Source organism: Spinacia oleracea, chromosome 4, assembly GCF_020520425.1.
Source record: "Spinacia oleracea cultivar Varoflay chromosome 4, BTI_SOV_V1, whole genome shotgun sequence".
NCBI classification, from domain to species: domain Eukaryota; kingdom Viridiplantae; phylum Streptophyta; class Magnoliopsida; order Caryophyllales; family Amaranthaceae; genus Spinacia; species Spinacia oleracea.
Window position 1 is genome coordinate 61,426,974 of NC_079490.1, and position 23,876 is coordinate 61,450,849.

The window sequence follows — 23,876 nt, forward strand, 5'->3', positions numbered from 1 at the left end:
GCATCTTGATGACTTGGATTCTTCCTTTGACTTAAATTTTTCTTTCGACTTGTATTGCAAGTAATTAAATTTCAATAAGGGACTCTATTTTTTATTCTTGTTATTCTATAGGCTTTAACATTTTTGCAAATTGGTTGGACCGAATCATGGATTGCCTACGTATCCGCCTTAAATAGATTTAATTTGGAATCAAGTCTTGCGTAGTTCTTAGCCAGAAAATGGTTCCTTAGAATGCCGATTTTAAACAAGTACGTTCGAGTGGGATCGTAATGTTTGAAATAGGGTGAAATAAGTGTACGAAAATTTTGGAGCGTGCGTATTTTGCGTATTTTATACGATCTTCTACCCCCCAAGTGTTCATTATTCTTCCGCATGTATATAGGAAAATATACGAACACTTTTAGGAATTGGGAATTGAAAAGTGATAAGCAAGAACGGCGCCCAGGGCTGTGCGTTATTATTTTTGGCGCCCAGGCCTGGGCGTTGAAAACGTGTTCTGGGCTGCCTTTTTGCACTGCTCCTTTTCGTTTTGTGCCAAATATTTGCGAATCTTTTTTGTGCGCTAAATGCTTCTTTTTCTTTTTAGACAAACTGTAAAGGCGCTTTGCAAAGTTTCTTTTTTATTACTTTTTTTTTTTACGTTAAGCGTAGAATGTACTTTTCATTTGTCTTTTTTTTATTCGTGACTCAAGACGTCTTGAAAGATGGGTTGAATGAGGTAGGATAATTTGCATAGGTATTAGTCAAGCATGAGGATTGGAAAGGGTAGAAGATCGTAGAACTTTATGTAGTTTTTGTGGTATGATTTGGATTGGTTGACTCAATTCTTTTCCTTCGTTTACTTGGGTAAATTTCGCACTTTGGGAGGTACGGGCTAAGTATTTCATGGCTCGCTCTTTTCGCTCTCCCTTTTCTCTTTCTCTTTTTTTCTTTTTTGCTTGGGATTTCTCCCCCTTTTTATTTGGGCTAAAAGGTAAATGGTTGTGGTCTTTGAGTCACGAGGCGAGACTGAGTGAGCCTCGTTTGGTAGGCCTATAGTGGACCTTTAATTTTAGTAGGCCTAGGGTGGACCTTTAAATTGTCTTACTTTGCAAGCGTATTTAGTCGTTTCTTAAAATGTCCAAATAGCATAGATTCAAAATATTGTTTTTACTTTATTGAAATTTAACGAAAGAATTACATCGAAAATAATTTTTTTGCTACTTTTCAGATTCCAGTTTCCGGGATTTAATTGGAAGTTGTGATTTAGACTCGAACTTTCATTAATTTTTCTGATTATAACCCGTGTATGGATACAAGGAGGTGGCCTAGACTCGTGGCGTAAGCCTATAATACTTGACCAAGCGACTTTCAGACTTAGGCTAATTGGACCATAACTTTCGTTGGTTGACACTTTAGATTTTAACCCTTGGGTGTTCATTTGTCATGCGCCATTTTGCTTAATGTTGGCAAGGTAGTTAGTTAGGGAGATCGAATTTTCATTTTTGCAAGACTAGAATCATTAGTGCGGCTTCCCTCTTAGTGTGTATTGCTCTACCCCAATGGTAGCCTTATGGCATGCCGACTTGGGTATTTTCATGGTTCGTCATGTTGCATTCATGGAAAATCTTTTAGTCCGTACTTAGGAGTACTTCAAGGAGCGAGTGGCTCGAGAGGACTATGATAGTCGTGACCCAATGTGATCATAAGCCTTGAGGCCATTAATTTTTTCTTTTTGCCAATGGTATTGACACCTTAGGCTCACTTTGGGGGTTGTGCGACTATAGAGGAATGATTTTCAGAATGTGACTGTTTCCATTTTGCAAATACTTGAATTACATAATATATTCTTTTTATTGGTGAGAGAGAGTATTGAGGCCGTAGATTCTTAGCAAGGGATGACAATTACATATGGGTGCTTATTGATTTCTTTTAAATGTTAGGAAGGGAGACTCAATATGGTTTAACCTTTTAACTTGCAGAACGACACCAAGCATTAGGACCGATTCTATGTATAAGACAACTAAGACTTAGGATTTAGATTGTACTTTGGCATAGCCTAGTCTAGACTCGGATTTATTTATTTTTTATTCGAACATTATTTTTCCTTGAAAACTTTATTTGAACATCATTTTTTGAATACTTTGCCCATGTGACATTCAAGTTCATTTAATCAGCGTGCTCGGTTTAGTGCCGAACATAGTCGTCCTAGGAGGCCTAGTGACGACACAATGAGTTGTTTAGTTTATAAGTCGTGTTTCAAAGTCGAGTGCCTTTTTTCATACGTCCTCGTAGCAAATTTGTTACGAATTTTTTTTTATTGCTACGTATACTTTATGCGCGGGTACCGAGGCTGCTGTGCCTGACCAAAAGGCCAGGAAGCAACTTCAGCGCCCAGCAGGGGCGTTGAAAATGATTGGCGCCCACCCAGGGGCGCTGAAAATGCGTCCCTGACTGGTACTCGTATTTTGTCCGTCTATCCTTTTTCGTACCTACGACTTAATTTTGCGTGCTTGCCTAATAACGTCCTTTACGCGTTGTGCGGCGTTGTGGAATCCATTACAGGCTGTCCTGGGCGTCGCTTATTTTTGTGGCGATTGCCTGGGGCTGCGGAACGCGTATTTTGGTATAACTCTTTGGCCAATTGGTGTTTATGAATGTTTGGGAAATTTTTAGGGTCGTTGGTTTTCTAGTATTATTTGTCACACACAATCACATAATTCGCTACACACAACTAACATTACAACATGAAGCAAAATAATATGTCACGTAGTTTACGATAGGCTTCTATGGGTAATATTTGCGCCGGCTTGGTACCTCCTCTATCGTCGATCCAACACATGCCCCGGTCGGGGAAGTGCATTCACGAGCGAATTTTGTCCCAAGAGGCCAATCACGATGTAAGCCAAGGGGCATGCACCGATGAGAGGGACCTAGTGGGCGAGCGATTGGGTTTGGGATAGGTGTACTACTAGCGAAAGTGCAGAGTGGACAACATTCGAAGCGTATGCACCCCCCGGGTGGCGATGGGTATCCTTATTCCCAACTCCCGAGATGAAACATGCCAAGGGAGCCAAGATTCGTTATGCGGTTCTGTCCGTTCACATTAATATGCTGATTTTCAGGTCGTCCCAACTTGATAGGAAAATAAACGCGGGGTAGGATCGTTTCACCCTTCGGCTATTTTGATTACCTACGAGCACGAGTATTTCATTAACATCCCCAATGGAGTCGCCACTGTGAGGGGGTCGAAAAAGCACGAGGCTAATGCGTGACCTCATCCCTCGTGGGCGTGGCGTTGTCAGATCAAGTGTAATTGGATTTCCTGTGAGTTTACACCCAATCGACTAGTAATATAGTAGTCGCCATTCAGTTTTTAACGACAATGAGAAAAACTGACAAAACCCGGTTATCGTGACATAAAGGGAGTGCCATTATGTTCGACCACGACGGCCATAGGTTCCCTTGTGATCCCTGGTGTGGGGATCGCTCAACGTACACCCGCAGGGCAGAGATTGAGAGTTCGGGGGACTGTAAATACCGAGAGGAGTGCTCATCGATAATACTCCAGAGGCAGGTTATCCTTACTAGCTCAGCATAAATAATTGAAGGGACATGCGTTAAACTATTAAACTATTCTGAATTGATTTTAGCAATATGCAACACATAATACTAAATCGATCGTGATTATCTTATTTAGATTGATTTAAGGTACCTAGCATGATAATTCAATTGTCCAAGGTATTATCTTATTAGGCGTGATAGATCAATCAAATTAATAGTTTGACAATTTTATAAAATGGTGATGAAAGCGATTAAATCATATGAGGGACACATTACAACGCACCCTTGAGAGGTGCGTTGTGGTTCTCAGAAAACTAACCACTTGGCTTTGCTATTTCTCCTTTTATTTAACGAATCTCGGGTTTCTAAGCAATGTTCCAGTATTTAGGCTTAATTCATCAAGCTACAAGGCGCAGGACGCGTTCTGTTCGACTTTTGAGTCGATTGCGACATAACGCCGGATCAATTTCGCAGCGTGAGGCTTAGGCTTAAGGCTAGAGTCAATACTCAGGTTATGGAATTGTCTGTTCTTTTTCACGTCGGTTTTAGGCTGTATTTATAGGAAAAGGGTGTAATCCCCCGTAATTTCATACATTTTATTTATATATATTTTAACGTATATTTAATATATTTAAATAAGAATTTATGAATTTTGGAAATAAATATATATTTAACGTATATTTATTTATTACATTTTTTATATTTTCAATGATTTACGAAATCAAAAATAATTTTATAATTTTAAGTTAAATAGAAGTTGAATTGCGAAAATCGATTGAATTTAGAAAACGATCCTATTCGGTTTTGGATTCGAATCCTAAAACTAAACTCCTAATTCTAGCCCAATTAGAAAAGCCCAAATAATAAGACCCAAAACACTTTACTCCTTCCTTCTCTTTCAATTCACGTAAAAAAAAAAGGCCAAAAACAAAAATACACCAAAACCCTTTCTCTACTCCAAGTTCACGTGAATTGCTTCTCAAACCTCCTCCTTGCTTCACGTTAACCTTGAAGGAAATAATGCCCTTGGTCCAAGTATGCATTCTATGTTAAGTCTAATAAATGCGGTTCAGTATTAATTAACAAGTTAATAATTCAGTGAGATCAAGTGAGCTGAATGCCTAGCTAGAGGCCGCTTCAGTTCAAGTGGAATTAATGATATTAATCCACAGCTTACTCTTGACTGAACCCGTAGGGTCACACAAATATTACGTAAACGGATCAAGTATTTAATGGCATTAAATACTCCATCTATGAATATTCGGAACCGACGGATCTTGGTTTCAGTGGGAGCTAAGATCGTCACAGGCAAGAAATGAATACTCCGGAAACGATGATATTGCCGGAAACGGAAATATGGATCGTATCGGAAATATGAATATTATCCAAGTCGTAGATGTTGCCGGAAACGGAAACATGGTACGTATCGGAAAATATTATTGGAAATGGAAATATTACCAGAATCGGAAATATTGCCGGAAACGGAAATATTGTCAGAATCGGAAATATTACCGGAATCGGAAAATAATTCCGGAAACGGAAATATTAAATATTTGTTCGAAACGGAAATTAATTCCGGAATCGGAAATATTAAATATTGTTCGTATCGGAAATAAATTCCGGAACTGGAAATTTAATCGGAAGCGTATCGTACGAATTAGCATCGGACGAGGCCTGCCGGACGAAGGCCCAGCACGAAGCCGGGCCATCGCCCAGCAAGCACGCGCGCCACAAGCCCAGCCAAGGCAGCGCCCAGGCCTACCGCAAGGCAGCGCCCAGGCCTACCGCAAGGCAGGCCCAGCGCGCGCCAAGGCCACGGATGCGTGGGCCGCGCTGCGTGGGCTGCTGCTCGCACGCGCATGGACAGCCCTTGTGGCTGCCGTGTGTGTGTGAGTTTGTGCTCATGCGTGATTCCTAAATCTACAAGAGTTAGTGTATGATTAAATTCCTATTCCTAATTGGATAAATTAATTAAATAGAATTCATGTAGGATTCTAATTTCAATTAATTCGTATCCTACTAGGATTACGATTCCTTTTCCATAACTCTATAAATAAAGGCCTAGGGGTCATTATTTATACACAAGTTTTAAGTATTCAAAACTAAGATTTTTAAGCAGAAAAATCAGCCAATATTCTTGCCTACCTAACCGAAAATATTAGAACCTTAAGGGCGATTCTAGTTGGTCAATCTTAAGGCGGATCCGGACGTGCTGTGGACTATCTACGGAGGGACGACACTTGGAGTCCTAAAGACTTGTTCTTGTTCGGTTCGGGCGCAGCTAGGGAAGGCACGCAACAAAGAGTATGCATCTAAACTATGCTAAATGATTATGTGTAAATAATATGTTTCCTGGCTTTATGGTTTTTCCGCATGATTTATGAACTGTCATATGAATCATAACCTCACAGTGGTATCACGAGCCCCTTATTATTTTCATAATCTAAATTGCATGAACATGGTTAAATATTACAAATTTGCAAGAATTAAAAGGGGTGATTAATTTTCGTAATTGTTAATTAATTGCAAATTGCGTTTATTTAATTATACGTACGCAGTTTTTCGGCAGTTTCTTCGTTACTCATCCAAATCGAGTGATTTTTGTGTCAATTCCGCATGTAAAAGGCATTCTAAAATTTTGACAAAAATAGTATTTTTCTGCCGAACCCAGAATTCTCAAATTCGAAGCCTAACTATGACTTTTCGAAGGTTTTAGTTTTTCGAATGCAAAATTTCGTAAATTTAAGATGTTAAATTAAATATTTGCGATTCTTGTTGATAAATCTTGAATTTTTGATTGACCTACTGCATATGTTTAACAAGTTTGAATGCCTAGTCTTGTTAATTATGCAATCTAATTTGTAATTATGATTAATTTGTTGAAAATTAGAATAATTTAGAATTAATTTGATTTTCATAATTAATTGTAATTTAATTAGAAACCTATGATTAAAAACCACCATAAAAATTGTAAATTTACGATAAATTTTAAATTTTTATGACCTAGACTTGAATCCATAACAATCGGAAATCAATTGGATAATAAATTTTCGATTTTTCGCCCTAAAATTATGAAATTAATATTATTTATTAATTTGTCATTAATTTTAAATATAAATTTTAAATTTTTATGCGATTCGTTCATAAAACTTGCACGCACGAAGCAATGGACGCTTCGTGTTACCCTTAAGGGGTGTTGTATAATGCGGGCATGCGACGACGAGCAAGGGAGCTCGTCGCCCGTGCGGCACGAATGCAATGAGCAAGGGCGTAGTGCACAAGCACAAGGCAGCAGCCCTGCCTTGTGTCGTGTGCCACGAGCAATGAACGAATGGGCATGGGCGAAGGGCGAGCCAAGGCAGTCGCGTGTGGGCAGCAAGCGAGCTGCGCCACAACGCGCGCTGCCTCGCACAAGAGCGCGCAGCCTCGCGCGCAGCGAGCGCAAGCTCGCGTGCCACGAGCGCTGCGCCCAGCATTACTCGCGCGCACAGCGCGCGATGTCGCCCGCCCAGCGAGCGATGTCGCGCCCCAGCGAGCGATGGCTCGCGCGCACAGCGAGCGATGTCGCGCGCCCAGCGAACGATGTCGCGCGCCCAGCGAGCGATGGCTCGCGCGCCCAGCGAGCGATGTCGCGCGCCCAGCGAGCGATGTCGCGCGCGCGCACTGCGAGCGATAGCTCGCGTGCGATGAGCGCTGGCGCGCGCAGCGAGCACCAATGCGTGCGGAGGCTTGCGATAGGGAAGCAGCAGCTATGCGACGAGCGCATGGGCTGCGCGCACATGGCCAGCAATGGCTGTGTGCGTACGGCCCATGGGCGTGCAACGCGTAGGGTGTTTGCGTTACGATTAGATCGTTTTGAATGTTTAATTTGAAAATTTTCAGTTCACGTAATTTTAATTAATTTTAAAATTAATAATTTAAATTATTTTCTTGGATTTTAATTTTGAATATTATAATTATAATAAATGTTATTTATTCTAATTATTTTACTAAAATTAAAATCATGAGTTAATTTAAATACGACTGAAATTAAATTAAATTTTTGGATTCAATTATAAATTGATATGAGCTTTAAATTTTAATTAAATTTGTATGTTTCCGGTTGGACTAGAAATACATTTTTATGTTTAAAATTGGTAAAGCATATGAATTTATTGGTTTAAGTGGGAGCGCTTTTTAGTCATAAACTCTTGATTAGGTCTACAAATCCTTAAGGTTAAAACAACTTGATTAGAATTAATAAGGACTGAATAATTGGTAGATTATTGGTGCCCTTGATTAATTGCTGCAAATGTTTACGTGATGCATAATGTGTTTTACTAACCAGCTATGTGGGCCATTCATGATAATGAATGGGTGAATGGTATATATTGTATATGTACTGTTTTGCAGGTTATGAAGTGACTAGTATGGCCCAAATAGGATAGAAAATATGGTCTGCGTACCATTAATTTGAATGTAATTGGTCTAAAGTACCAAAGTTATTTTTCGATTCAAATATGGTCTGCGAACCATCAAATAGTTGTAATTAGTTATAGCTTATCCTATTTGAAGAAAATGGTGCCTCCCACGGAGATTTTCAAGACGGACTTTGAAGTCGAAGCTTCAAGATGAAGTCGGGCCATACTAGATCACAAATATCTTATGCATGTTTTAAGTTATTTATTGCTTTTAAATATGTCTTAAAATGCATGAGATCAAAAGCTTGATTATGTTGCATGATTAAGGATTTTAGTTCACTTAAAATCTAACCAACATAGTAAGAGCCTTAAGTTCCAAACTTAAAAATTGAGTTAAAAGGTGCCATGCCAAAATATACACTTGCTTGGATATCCTTTACATCAATCTAGTAATAGTTTTCGCTCAGCGAGGTGTTACTTATTGGTCCTAAAGGGGCAAGGTACACAAATAATTGTGAGTACATGTTAGTTTTGGTGAAACTCAACGATATAAGTAAGGAGTCCTTTTATGTCGTGGCAAATTCGATAGGTTTACCTAATAAGTTCTTAGACGTACCTATCAACCAAGAATAGTTTCTAGACTATTAGCAAAAGGCTTTTGCTTACCTAAGATGTTCTAGAATTAAGTCGACAAACTGTGCTTAGTTCTTCAATGATTTTAGGATCTTGGAATCATTTTATTCACACCTGCCGGAACACATAACTTGAATAAAATGCTTAATAAACATTGAATTATGCATGTATGCTAGAATTTAAGTTTATTAAGAGAAACTGTGAATGGTTATTTATTTGTTTATTCTTTTCAATTGTAGTTTTTAATATGGCAAACAACAATTCATTCAACATTCGATCAATTCTCGAAAAGGAGAAGTTGAACGGGAAAAACTTCCTTGACTGGCAAAGGAACTTGCAAATAGTTCTTATGCAGGAAGAAAAGGAGTATGTCCTAGATGAGGCGATGCCCGAAGCTGCAGGCGACGGGGTCACTCAGGCAGCCCTCAATCGTTGGATTGATGCCAACAAAGATGTGAAATGTCTAATGCTCGCCACCATGAGTGCGGATCTGCAGAAAACGTTCATCAACTCAGATGCTTTCACAATCATCAGTGAGTTGAAGAACATGTTCCAAGATCTGGCTCGAGTCGAAAGATTCGAGACTCATAGGCAAATTCTTGAGACCAAGCTTAAGAAAGGCGAGCCCGTAAGTCCACATGTTCTCAAAATGATTGGACTCATTGAGAATATGAGTCGGCTGGATCAGCAATTTTCTCAGGAAATGGCTATAGACACCATCCTCCATTCTCTTCATAGCGGGTATGATCAGTTCAAACTGAACTACAGTATGAATAGTCTGGACAAAACGCTCACTGAGCTTCACGGTATGCTGAAGACCGCTGAAAAGACGCTCAAAAGTGATAAGCAGGATGTGCTTATGGTGCGTGGGGGCAAGTTCAAGAAATCTGGAAAGAAGAGGAATGCTAAGAAAGGTGGCAACAAGGCCAGCCCAACTAAGCAAACTGGCGCCAAATCTGCAAAGAGGAAGGTCAGTCAACCCACTTCTGAATCCGAATGCTTCTACTGCAAGAAGAAGGGGCATTGGAAGAGAGATTGCTTGAAGCTAAAGGAAGATCAGAAGAACGGAACAGTCGTTCCATCTTCAGGTATTTTCGTTATAGACTGTATACTTGCTAATTCAACTTCTTGGGTATTAGATACAGGTTGTGGCTCACACTTATGTTCCAATCCACAGGGACTAAGAAGAAGTAGAAAGTTAAGCAAGGGTGAAGTCGACCTACGAGTGGGAAATGGAGCACGGATTGCTGCATTAGCTGTAGGAACTTACTATTTGTCGTTGCCCTCCGGGCTAGTTTTGGAACTGGAAGAATGTTTCCATGTTCCAAGTCTTACTAAAAACATCATTTCAGTTTCTTGCTTAGATGCTAAGGGATTTTCCTTTATAATAAAAGACAATAGTTGTTCGTTTTATTTTAAAGAGATGTTTTATGGATCTGCTAGATTAGTCAATGGACTTTATTTATTAGATCACGACAAACAAGTATATAACATAAATACCAAAAAGGCCAAAAAGGATGATTCAGATCTCACCTATCTGTGGCATTGTCGATTAGGCCATATAAACTTGAAACGCTTAGAAAGACTTCAAAGGGAAGGAATTCTAGAACCATTTAACTTAGAGGATTATGGTAAATGCGAATCATGTTTACTTGGCAAAATGACAAAGCAACCTTTCTCTAAAGTTGGAGAAAGAGCAAATGAACTATTGGGTTTAATCCATACAGATGTATGTGGACCAATGAGTACAAATGCTAGAGGTGGTTTCAGCTACTTTATCACTTTCACTGATGACTTCAGTAGGTATGGTTATGTCTACCTAATGAAGCATAAGTCTGAATCCTTTGACAAATTCAAGGAATTTCAGAGTGAAGTAGAGAATCAATTAGGCAAGAAGATCAAGGCACTGCGGTCTGATAGAGGCGGTGAATATCTGAGCTATGAATTTGATGACCATCTGAAAGAATGTGGAATTCTATCAGAATTGACTCCTCCTGGAACACCACAATGGAACGGTGTGTAGAACGGAGGAACAGAACCTTGCTAGACATGGTCAGGTCAATGATGGGTCAGGCCGAACTTCCATTAGAATTTTGGGGACATGCACTAAATACAGCTGCACTCACTATAAATAGAGCTCCGTCTAAAGCTGTCGAAAAGACTCCATACGAATTATGGTTTGGAAAGCCTCCAAATGTGTCTTTTCTTAAGATTTGGGGATGTGAAGTATACGTCAAACGATTAATTTCAGACAAACTTCATCCAAAATCTGACAAATGTATCCTTGTGGGCTATCCAAAGGAAACAAAGGGGTATTACTTCTACAATACATCTGAGAACAAAGTGTTTGTTGCTCGAGATGGTGTCTTTTTGGAGAAGGATCACATTTCCAAAATGACAAGTGGGAGAAAAGTAGACCTCGAAGAAATTCGAGTCGAACAACAAACTCTAGAGAATGCTCAAGATGACATTCAAGATGAAACTCAGAGATCTTTAGAAGAATCTGGTGAGAATCATGGTCAATCTAGAAATGTTACCCCGCGTAGATCGCAAAGATATAGATCTCAACCGGAAAGGTACTTGGGTATTTTGACGAACGAGAGCTATGACGTTCTATTACTTGAAAGTGATGAACCTGCGACTTACAAGCAAGCTATGACGAGCCCTAGCTCCAAGCAATGGCAAGAAGCCATGCAATCTGAATTAGACTCCATGTCTGAAAACCAAGTATGGGATTTGGTCGATTTGCCAGATGGCTACCAAGCCATTGGAAGCAAATGGGTTTTCAAACTGAAAAAGGACAAGGATGGGAAACTTGAAGTTTTCAAAGCTAGATTGGTTGCAAAAGGTTACAGGCAAGTCCACGGTGTGGATTACGATGAAACCTTTTCACCAGTTGCAATGCTAAAGTCTATTCGAATAATGTTAGCAATCGCTGCATATTACGATTACGAAATATGGCAGATGGATGTCAAAACTGCTTTCTTAAACGGCGTTTTAACAGAAACTGTGTTTATGACACAGCCTGAAGGTTTTGAGGATCCAAAGAATGCTAAAAAGGTATGCAAGCTAAAGAAGTCAATCTACGGATTGAAGCAGGCATCCAGGAGCTGGAATATACGTTTTGATGAAGCAGTCAGTGACTTTGGTTTCATCAAGAACGCGGACGAATCTTGTGTATACAAGAAGGTCAGTGGGAGCAAAATTGCTTTCCTAGTATTATATGTCGACGACATATTGCTTATCGGAAATGACATTCCTATGTTGAACTCTGTCAAGATTTGGCTTGGGAAATGTTTTTCGATGAAGGATCTAGGAGAAGCACAGTACATATTGGGCATCAAGATTTACAGAGATAGATCTAAAAAGATGATTGGACTTAGTCAAAGCACTTATATCAATAAGGTGCTTGATAGGTTCAAGATGGCGGACTCCAAGCGAGGCTACCTACCCATGTCTCATGGAATGACTCTAAGCAAGACTCAGTGCCCAAAAACACTTGATGAGCGTAGACGAATGAATGGGATTCCATATGCATCATTGATTGGTTCAATAATGTATGCTATGATATGTACACGCCCGGATGTTGCGTACGCACTCAGTGCTACGAGCAGATACCAGTCAGACCCAGGAGAGGCGCATTGGACTGCTGCCAAGAACATTCTGAAGTACCTGAAAAGGCACAAAGATGACTTCCTGGTCTATGGTGGAGATGATGAATTAATTGTTAAAGGCTATACGGACGCAAGTTTCCAAACCGACAAAGATGATTTCAGATCACAGTCTGGGTTTGTCTTCTGCCTCAACGGAGGAGCAGTAAGCTGGAAAAGTGCTAAGCAAAGCACCATTGCGGATTCTACAACTGAAGCGGAGTACATTGCTGCACATGAAGCAGCAAAGGAAGCTATATGGCTAAGGAAGTTCATAGGAGAACTAGGTGTAGTCCCCTCCATTAAAGGACCAATAGCCCTGTATTGTGATAATAACGGAGCTATTGCACAGGCAAAAGAGCCTAGACACCACCAGAGAGTCAAGCATGTACTTCGTAGATTTCACCTTCTACGAGAGTTCGTTGAAAGAAAAGAAGTCGAGATAAGCAAAATTGGAACTGATGACAACATATCAGATCCATTAACTAAACCTCTGCCGCAAGCGAAGCACAACTCGCACACTGCAGCTATGGGAATCAAGCATATTGGAGAATGGCTTTGATGTCTCTGTTTAATGTTTTAAAGTTTTAGAGTTTAAATCTTTGTAAAACATTATTGGTTAATCATTCACAATAAATGAAAGGAATTCATTTTTCCATTTAATTTGTGGTTTATTAAATGATGAGTCCCTTCAACTTGACGATATATTCAAGATAGACTGTCAGGACCAGTCCTGTGACTAAGAAATGTCTATCAAGTGAACTTGAATGTCAAAGGTTGAAAATGGTCCCTAATCGGAGTTTTCTATAAAATTGGACGCATAGAAAACGTTAGACGATTAGAATGCAAGATGACTAGTAGTTCTGTTTCTTGAACTATGTGGACATGGCAATGTCATAATCATTTGCATAGATACTTACTTTGGGAAGACTAGTATCGGACAAGACCTATGAAACTTTACTGTAAGAGATGAAAGTCTGTCATAAGTAAATTTCATTAAATTATTAGACACTAAATCCTCAATACCTGAGTGATTTGAGATTACTTGTTTGAGAACTGGTTGCTTTGACGTTGACCAACCGTCGCACCGTAAAAGGAGGCTATAAAGGCAACGCTCAGGTAATCACCTATCAAACGAAGTCTAATCTCAAGATCGCAAGATTGGGATTGTCCTCCCATAAATCGGGATGAGATGCTTAAAAGTTGTACAAGGCCACTCGGAGAGCTAGAAACTGTGAAATGCATGGCCGTGCTCGGATGAATCATAGGCTATGATTATCTGTTTATTTGATCAGTTGAACTCTGAAACCGAGGAATGCCTCTGGACATAATAAGGATGACAACTCTTACCTTATGTTCAAGAGCAAGCATCGAGCGACAAAGGAATTAGGAAATGCACACTTGTCCCTAAGGACAAGTGGGAGACTGAAGGAAATAATGCCCTTGGTCCAAGTATGCATTCTATGTTAAGTCTAATAAATGCGGTTCAGTATTAATTAACAAGTTAATAATTCAGTGAGATCAAGTGAGCTGAATGCCTAGCTAGAGGCCGCTTCAGTTCAAGTGGAATTAATGATATTAATCCACAGCTTACTCTTGACTGAACCCGTAGGGTCACACAAATAGTACGTAAACGGATCAAGTATTTAATGGCATTAAATACTCCATCTATGAATATTCGGAACCGACGGATCTTGGTTTCAGTGGGAGCTAAGATCGTCACAGGCAAGAAATGAATACTCCGGAAACGATGATATTGCCGGAAACGGAAATATGGATCGTATCGGAAATATGAATATTATCCAAGTCGTAGATGTTGCCGGAAACGGAAACATGGTACGTATCGGAAAATATTATTGGAAATGGAAATATTACCAGAATCGGAAATATTGCCGGAAACGGAAATATTGTCAGAATCGGAAATATTACCGGAATCGGAAAATAATTCCGGAAACGGAAATATTAAATATTTGTTCGAAACGGAAATTAATTCCGGAATCAGAAATATTAAATATTGTTCGTATCGGAAATAAATTCCGGAACTGGAAATTTAATCGGAAGCGTATCGTACGAATTAGCATCGGACGAGGCCTGCCGGACGAAGGCCCAGCACGAAGCCGGGCCATCGCCCAGCAAGCACGCGCGCCACAAGCCCAGCCAAGGCAGCGCCCAGGCCTACCGCAAGGCAGGCCCAGCGCGCGCCAAGGCCACGGATGCGTGGGCCGCGCTGCGTGGGCTGCTGCTCGCACGCGCATGGACAGCCCTTGTGGCTGCCGTGTGTGTGTGAGTTTGTGCTCATGCGTGATTCCTAAATCTACAAGAGTTAGTGTATGATTAAATTCCTATTCCTAATTGGATAAATTAATTAAATAGAATTCATGTAGGATTCTAATTTCAATTAATTCGTATCCTACTAGGATTACGATTCCTTTTCCATAACTCTATAAATAAAGGCCTAGGGGTCATTATTTATACACAAGTTTTAAGTATTCAAAACTAAGATTTTTAAGCAGAAAAATCAGCCAATATTCTTGCCTACCTAACCGAAAATATTAGAACCTTAAGGGCGATTCTAGTTGGTCAATCTTAAGGCGGATCCGGACGTGCTGTGGACTATCTACGGAGGGACGACACTTGGAGTCCTAAAGACTTGTTCTTGTTCGGTTCGGGCGCAGCTAGGGAAGGCACGCAACAAAGAGTATGCATCTAAACTATGCTAAATGATTATGTGTAAATAATATGTTTCCTGGCTTTATGGTTTTTCCGCATGATTTATGAACTGTCATATGAATCATAACCTCACAAACCTCTGCGCCGTCACCTTCAGCCACCTGACCACCGCCGGCACTCCTCCCTCCTCCGCCGTCCGGTAAGCTTCCCCTCCCTTCTCACCTTTCTTTCTCCCTTTTGCGTTCTTGCTATCCTCCTCACGAACTCTCTGTTTTGCGAAGCACCACCAGCCACCATCACCTTGCCGCCCTGCCGCCCTGCTCTTAGCCACCACCTAATCGCGCCGCCGATCCTCCCAACTGCCCGGTAATGCTTGTCCTTCCTTTTCTCTTTCGTTTTCCTTTTTTTTCTATTTTAGTTCGTGAACTCCTCCTCATTCGTGCTCTGTTCATTGCGGAAGCAACCACCATTCGCCAGCCGCAGCCACCACCTCGCCCAGCCGCGTCGACCCATCAACCACCATCGCCGCGTGCAACCTTGTGTCCGCCGGCAGCCTTCATCTCTCCTCTTCATTGGGTTATTTCTTAAACCCTAAGTTATTTAAATATTTTGATTTAAGTTTATTGATTTTAATTTATGTTTCTTGAATTAAATTATTAATCTTTATAGTTAAATTATAATTTTCAGATTTGATATTGATATTGTAAATTAATTAATTTCAGTTTTGGTTGATTAATATGTAAGTTAAGGTTTTAAATTAGTTTAGTGATTTAATTCGTGTTTATTGAATATAAATTACAAGTTATTATGATTAAAGTATATTTCAGATTTTATATTATGTTTAAGTAACAAATTTAATTTCCAGATTTATTAATTTGGTTAAATAAGTATTTTAAACTATTAAAGCATGAATTTTTAAGGTTTTATTATGTTTAAAATCACAATAGAATGATTTTACCTATTAAAGTTATTATTTTTATGATCTTAAGGATGTTGAATATATTTTGAGCAAGTTTTGAATTATTTTATATTGCTGGAAATTTAAAAAGAAACGTTTGTTGGAGTTTATGATAATTAGGGATCGTTAGGGAATTAATCACTATTCTAGGAAGTTAATTAATTAAGTTTCGATATTTGGGAATGTTCTAAATATGTTTAGGATGTGTTTAGAGTACGCTATTGTTGTTGTAAATTATTAGGAATTGATTTGGGTACGTTTCTTGATTATTTTAGGCGAAGAATTCTCTTTAGGCGACTTTTGAAAGTGTTAAAGTGGTCTATCAGTTTGTTTACACAAGGTACGTACATACCTGTGTGCTTGGAATGGGTGCTAATTGTTGAAGCCATGTTGAATTGTGATGAACTTGGTTATGTTAATGTTATTGATGAACTTAGTCAGGTTAAAAATTGCATGTTTGATACTGTTGGATGAACATATTAAACCTTTATTGCATTTTGAGGATTATAACATGTTAGTATGGAAGATTGATGCAAACATGTTTGATTGGGAACACTAGATTATTTAGTATATAATTCAGATCAGTTAATTGTTGTTCCCTTTTAGCTTTTCACTACTTTATGAGGGCGGAGGACCTTATTTAGTAAGTTGAAACCTTATACCCATATTCAGGGGTTGATCAGTATTAAGAAAAGATTGGAGTTAATTGGAATGAGTCTTGTTTGATGCCTTGTGATCACTTACTCAATTCCAAGATAAAAACAGTTATAAATAAATGTGAGTTGCATGCCTTATGTGATTGTTGAGTCATAACAGGGTGTCAATTTGTAAATCATGTAAAGTGAAACTGAGTAGCAATAGCTTTAGACTGTGCACGTCTAAAGTGACGGACAAACAGGAGTTGGGGTTCATGGTGGTAGCCCATGGCCTTTCATTCGGACCGGATTGATCACCGCGTCCTATTTTCAGTCAAACGTTCCTCGATATCGCAGGTCACTGAGGTTACGGAGTCGCGCCCGTACCTCGTCTAGCTAGAAAACTCGGTCCATTGCCTATTTCAATTAAAATAATATTATTGTTATAGAAGTCTAGTCCAGTCTAGCCTAGTCTAGTTAAGTATGGTCGTCAGATTATCATGCTCTGTCTGCCCTTGTTTATGTTCATTAGTATCATGTTAGGGTTGTTCGTTAATAGTATCATGTTAGGATTATTATTGTTTTAGTATGTAGTACTCAGCTTTGCTGATTACGTGCTTTGTTTGTGCATGTTGATCATGGCTATGCCTTATTGATCCTGTGATGACCCAATCTTGGTGAGCAGTCTCTAGGGATCAATAAGCATCATCCATTACAGGTTGAAGGTGATGCATCATGGGGTTCGGGATTGAAGAGTTGTGTAGTTATTAAATTGTTTTGTTTTAAGTCTGATGTTGAATTTGTTTGGCCTGTTTTAAAGAGACTCGAACTTTGTTTTAATTAATTACGTTGACTTTGTTTTGTCGGTTGGTTTTAGATTTCATTCCGTAGTTGACTTATTTAAATTATTAAAGTTAGTTATTATGTTTTCCGCTGCAAAATTCTGAATAAGCCGATACGTTTTCACACGGGCGATAATGCCTTGATAATTCTCTACGTTTTATATAAAAAAAAAGTTATTTTAGAATAGAGGGAATTGTCGGGGTGTTACAAAGGGTGTGTGGAAAGATAGATTTTAAGATACGAATCCAAAAAAATCCGGGGATAAAACGGCCCCAGGCACTTTCAGCGCCCAGGGCTGGGCGCCGAAGATTTCGGCGCCCAGGTCCAGGCGTTGAAAATGGGATCTGGGCCGAGTTCTTTGTCAGATTTGGACTCTTAGAACACGGAGCTTTTAAGATTTATCCGAGTCTTTTAGTGCGTATTAACTTATGACGGAATGCGTCTGGGCCCGTTACGAACTCTAGGTTCGTTAGGAATTTAATTAATACGTAACTCTTATTTTCGAATTATACCAGGAATGCGAATTCTATCTCTTTTAGGATTTATGTTGGAGTGCAACACCTAATTCTGTCAGGTTTCTATCTTTTATGACTTTACCACTTTTAACAACTACTTTTTACGGCAGTTACTATTCTTAGCAGGTTTCTATAAATAGTAGCTTTGGCTGAAATGAAAGGGTGATTGAGATCCGTTATTTTATAGGAGATGTGTTGCCAAGTGGAGATTTATTTTCTCATCATCGAACCTTCCCTTTCGGGAATGGGGACAAAAGTAGGTGTCTACACCAATAAATTGGTTTTCTTCTTGATTTTTGAAATATGTATTACGTAAGTTGTTAGATTTCTTCCCATTTTCTAAAATGTACTTCAGAAATGCGAATAAGATGAATGGGTTTATCTTATTTTAGTTGAAAAGTGTACTACATTAGTGGGGCTTATCCCTCAAGTTAACTATTTAGTTGATTAGATCATCTGTTGATTTTATTCTCAGTGATGCCTGTTAATTATCTGATTTAATGTGAAATTTTTGGATTATCACGGTGAATAATCGTATAATTGTTCTTCATCGGTTGATTGAGGATTATTTCCAAGTTTGTGTTGTCTGTAAAAAGTGTGTCAACTCTGATTGTGATGCTTTTTCTTGAGGGGGGTGTCAGTTGTTGTTCTTCCTGTAAAGGGTTGTTGCTGAAATTTGTTAATTGAATTGGGTATTCAGCTTAATTCTGGAAAAGTTCTTGTTGTTGGACCAGGCCTTCGCGACAAGTCTGGGAATCATGTTCCTGTTGCTGTCAAAGAAGGGGATACTGTACTCCTGCCTGAATATGAAGGAACTACAGTGAAGCTTAGTGAAAAAGAGTAAGTTTATTGTCCTCCATAATTCTTTTTTGCTAAGAATCTACGATTAGTTGAGTGCTTTTATCCCTGGATTCTTAAACAACTTTGTGGATGATGTTGATTCATGCTTTAGGTGTACTCCCTACATACTGAAATATTGATGATGTATTAGATGATTAGGACCCCTACGTCTTCCATAGTCTTGAATAATAAACATGACCTACAGGGATGGTCATTTCTGCCCACCAAGGGTGGTATGTTAGAGTATCACTTACTTGTATTCCTTGCAAGCAAAGCCGGTTGAATCTCCACTGTGCCAACTTGAAATAAGTTGGGACTACGGATAGCTTAGTTAGGGACCGTGCTTTTCATAACAAAGATTTTAGGTGGTATTGCATGATAGAGTAAACATATTGATGTATATTGGTAACAAAATGTCACAGAAAGACCTTTCCATAAGAGCTCATACAACATAACAAACTTGCTTACCTATAGTTTAGTTGGGAGCTTAAAATTTATCTTGACTTTAAGCACCAAAAGTTAGATCATCTTGAGTTTAACTTAATGTCGAGGGACTTATGGAAGCCTGGTAGCAGATCAGCTGCTGGACAGATCAGTTTCTGATCTGTTCAGCTTCAAATCAGTAGCAGCAGATCAGCAGTTGAACAGATCAGAAACTGATGTGTTTAGCAGCTGATCTGCTGCTGCTAATCTGCAGCTGAACAGATTAGTTACTGATCTGTTCAACAGTAGATCAGCAGCAGCAGATCAGCTGCTGAACTGATCAAAAACTGATATGTTCAGCTACTGATCATTACAGTTATACTAATCTGTTCAACAGTAGATTAGCAGCAGCAGATCAGCTGCTAAACTGATCAAAAACTGATATGTTCAGCTACTGATCATTACAGTTATTACACTTCAACCGTTCATCATTTAGGACTATTTCTATGCTTGTGTAATTTTGAACCAGCCATGTTACTACTAGATGCAGACAAAGGGAATACCTTATTATCTCTGGAGATCAAAATATGAATGTATTTTGCTTTCATGTCTGTTAGCTTTAAATCAGTATTTAGCTTGCCGTTTTCGCTCCCAACTCTCCAATAATGAACCAAAATAGGAATACTAAACCTTTTGAATGGTTAATACACTTATTATTATGTTTCCGATCCTCATTCTCATCTACTTTGGTCAATTTATGCACATTTGAGGCTCGTTCGATCGTTATGTGTCATATTTTGACTAAAATAGTCGTTTTTGCTCCCAACTCTCAACTAATGAACCAAAATAGGAATTCTTAACCCTTTACATGTTTAAAATACTTAGTATTAGGTTTCCAATCTTTATTCTCATCTACTTTGGTTTCTAATCCTTATTCTCATCTACTTTGGTTCTTTTGTTGATATTTGGGATCGAAAATGTCATTTGATATAACCCAAATGACCCTTAGGCGTGCATAACGAACTTGGAATGAGTCTTATAATCATGTAACTAATCATATGAATCATGAAAAAAGTTTAGAATATGGAAATAGGTTCGTTTCTTGGTACTTGGGATCGAAAATGCCATTTTTGGCCATAAATGACCTATATCGACCCAAATGACCCATAGGCGTGCATAACGAACTTGAAATGAGTCTTATAAACATATAACTAATCATATGAATCATGAAAAAGGTTTAGAATGTGGATATAGGTTCGTTTGTTAGTAGTTGGGATCGGAAATGCCATTTTTGGCCATAAATCACCTATATCGACCCAAATGACCCTTAGGCGTGCATAACGAACTTGAAATGAGTTTCATAAACATAGAACTAATCATATGAATCATTAAAAAGGTTTATAATTTGAATATAAGTTTGTTTGTTGGTAGTTGGGATCAAAAATGCCATTTTTGGCCATAAATGACCTATATCGACCCAAATGAACCATAGGCGTGCATAACGAACTTGAAATGAGTTTCATAAACATATAACTAATCATCTAAATCATGAAAAAGGTTTAGAATGTGGATATAAGTTCGTTTGTTGGTAGTTGGGATCGAAAATGTCATTTTTGGCCATAAATGACCTATATCGACCCAAATGACCAATAGGCGTGCATAACGAACTTGAAATGAGTCTTATAAACATATAACTAATCATATGAATCATGAAAAAGGGTTAGAATGTGGATATAGGTTCTTTTGTTGGTAGTTGGGTTCAAAAATGCCATTTTTGGCCATAAATGACCTATATCGACCCAAATGACCCATTGGCGTTAATAATGAACTTGAAACGAGTCTTATAAACATATAACTAATCATATGAATCATGAAAAAGATTTCGAAAGTGTCCTTAGGTTCATTTGTTGATATTTGGGATCGAAAATGACATTTTTGGCCAAATATGATCTATATCGAGCCAAATGAGCCTTAGATGTGCATAAAGAACTTGAAAGGAATCTTAGTACACTCAGAAAGTTGTTTTCGCGACCAATATAATTTTTGTTTTCGCATATGAAACTTAGTTTAATTTATTGGTTTGCATGTACGTTGTTCTTTTAAAGGTTTTAAAAAACTCCAAGGGAGGGTCCCTTTACCAAAGAGGAGTTGGATGAAGTTCGAGACAAGTGGGCTACTTACTTCAACGATTGTGAACTACCCTCAGTGTAATAAATAGAGCATGCTTGTAGTTATCCGTGACTCTTACATTATTTTGTTATTTATCGATTTAATTAATTACATTTGAATTAATTCGATAATATATATTATTGGAAATTTGAAATTTATATCATTTTTGAGGAATGTAAAGCTGATGTTTGATGAAACAGTATTCTATAAATTATAATGCAGAATTTTATATTGCAAAATCAGAAATTATATTGCAGAATATCAGGAATTATATTGCAGATTTTAAAAAAAAAAAAATCAAAAGTTGCCCTTGTTTGCAACAAGAGCAACTTATATGAAACTTATAAGTTGCCCTTGTTTGCAACAAATGCAACTTATAAGTTTCACATAAGTTGCCCTTGTTGCAAACAAGGGAAACTTATAAGCTTATAAGTTGCCCTTGTTAAGGGCAACTTATAAGCTTATAAGTTGCCTTTGTTAAGGGCAACTTTTGATAATTTTACAAAAGTGACCCCCCATAGGTGGCACTTATGAAGGGCAACTTATAAGCCTATTTTAAGGGCAACTTATGATATTTTTTCTTCTAGTGGATGAACCTGCGACTTACAAACAAGCTATGACGAGCCCTAGCTCCAAGCAATGGCAAGAAGCCATGCAATCTGAATTAGACTCCATGTCTGAAAACCAAGTTTGGGATTTGGTCGATTTGCCAGATGGCTACCAAGCCATAGGAAGCAAATGGGTTTTCAAACTGAAAAAAGACAAGGATGGGAAACTAGAAGTTTTCAAAGCTAGATTGGTTGCAAAAGGTTACAGGCAAGTCCACGGTGTGGATTACGATGAAAACTTTTCACCAGTTGCAATGCTAAAGTCTATTCGGATAATGTTAGCAATCGTTGCATATTACGATTACAAAATATGACAAATGGATGTCAAAACCGCTTTCTTAAACGGCGTTTTAACAGAAACTGTGTTTATGACACAACCTGGGGGTATTGAGGATCCAAAGAATACTAAAAAGGTATGCAAGCTTAAGAAATCAATCTACGGATTGAAGCAAGCATCAAGGAGATGGAATATACGTTTTGATGAAGCAGTCAGTGACTTTGGTTTCATCAAGAATGCAGACAAATCTTGTGTATACAAGAAGGTCAGTGGGAGCAAAATTGCTTTTCTAGTATTATATGTCGACGACATATTACTTATCGGAAATGACATTCCTATGTTGAACTCTGTCAAGATTTGGCTTGGGAAATGTTTTTCGATGAAGGATCTAGGAGAAGCACAGTACATACTGGGCATCAAGATTTACATAGATAGATCTAAAAAGATGATTGGACTCAGTCAAAGCACTTATATCAATAAGGTGCTTGAAAGGTTTAATATGGCAGACTCCAAGCGAGGCTACCTACCCATGTCTCATGGAATGACTCAAAGCAAGACTCAGTGCCCAAAAACACTAGATAAGCGTAGACGAATGTGTGGGATTCCATATGCATCATTGATTGGTTCAATAATGTATGTTATGATATGTACATGCCCGGATGTTGCGTACGCACTCAGTGCTACGAGCAGATACCAGTCAGACCCAGGAGAGGCACATTGGACTGCTGCCAAGAATATTCTGAAGTACCTGAAAAGGCACAAAGATGATTTCCTGGTCTATGGTGGAGATGATGAATTAATTGTTAAAGCTATACAGACGCAAGTTTCCAAACCGACAAGGATGATTTCAGATCACAGTCTGGGTTTGTCTTCTGCCTCAACGGAGGTGCAGTAAGCTGGAAAAGTGCTAAGTAAAGCACCATTGCGGATTCTACAACTGAAGCGGAGTACATTGCTGCACATGAAGCAGCAAAGGAAGCTATTTGGCTAAGGAAGTTCATAGGTGAAATTGGTGTAGTCCCCTCCATTAAAGGACCAATAGCTCTATATTGTGATAATAACGGAGCTATTACACAGGCAATGGAGCCTAGACACCACCAGAGAGTCAAGCATGTACTTCGTAGATTTCACCTTCTACGAGAGTTCGTTGAAAGAAAAGAAGTCGAGATAAGCAAGATTGGAACTGACGACAATATCTCAGATCCATTAACTAAACCTCTGCCGCAAGCGAAGCACAACTCGCACACTGCAGCTATGGGAATCAAGCATGTTGGAGAATGGCTTTGATGTCCTTATTTAATGTTTTAAAGTTTTAGAGTTTAATTCTTTGTAAAACGTTATTGGTTAACCATTCATATAAATGAATAGAATTCATTTTTCCATTTAATTTGTGGTTTATTAAATGATGAGTCCCTTCAATTTGACGATATATTCAAGATAGACTGTCAGGACCAGTCCTGTGACTAAGAAATGTCTATCAAGTGAACTTGAATGTCAAAAGATGAAAATGGTCCCTGGTCGGAGTTTTCTATAAAGATGGACGCATAGAAAACGCTAGACGACTAGAATGCAAGATGACTAGTAGTTCTGTTTCTTGAACTATGTGGACATGGCAATGTCGCAATCATTTTCATAGATACTTACTTTGGGAAGACTGGTATCGGACAGACCTATGAAACTTTACTGTAAGAGATGAAAATCTGTCATAAGTA

At 38.7% G+C, this 23,876-nt stretch overlaps 1 protein-coding gene across 2 annotated transcripts in view; it reads left to right on the forward strand.

Annotated features, from left to right (window-relative positions):
* Positions 1-21,488, forward strand: part of LOC110775536 (10 kDa chaperonin, mitochondrial-like) — a 37,453-nt gene extending 15,965 nt beyond the window's left edge. Inside the window, exons 2-3 of one of the 2 annotated variants that reach the window (XM_056826807.1) lie at positions 18,548-18,687; positions 21,216-21,488. In XM_056826807.1, coding sequence (XP_056682785.1) covers positions 18,548-18,687; positions 21,216-21,222 — 147 coding nt within the window. In that variant the 3' untranslated portion in view covers positions 21,223-21,488. Of the gene's footprint in view, positions 1-18,547; positions 18,692-21,215 lie in introns of those variants that run through there. The other variant, XM_021980142.2, reaches the window with a different exon arrangement.
* Positions 21,489-23,876: the final 2,388 nt, after the last annotated feature.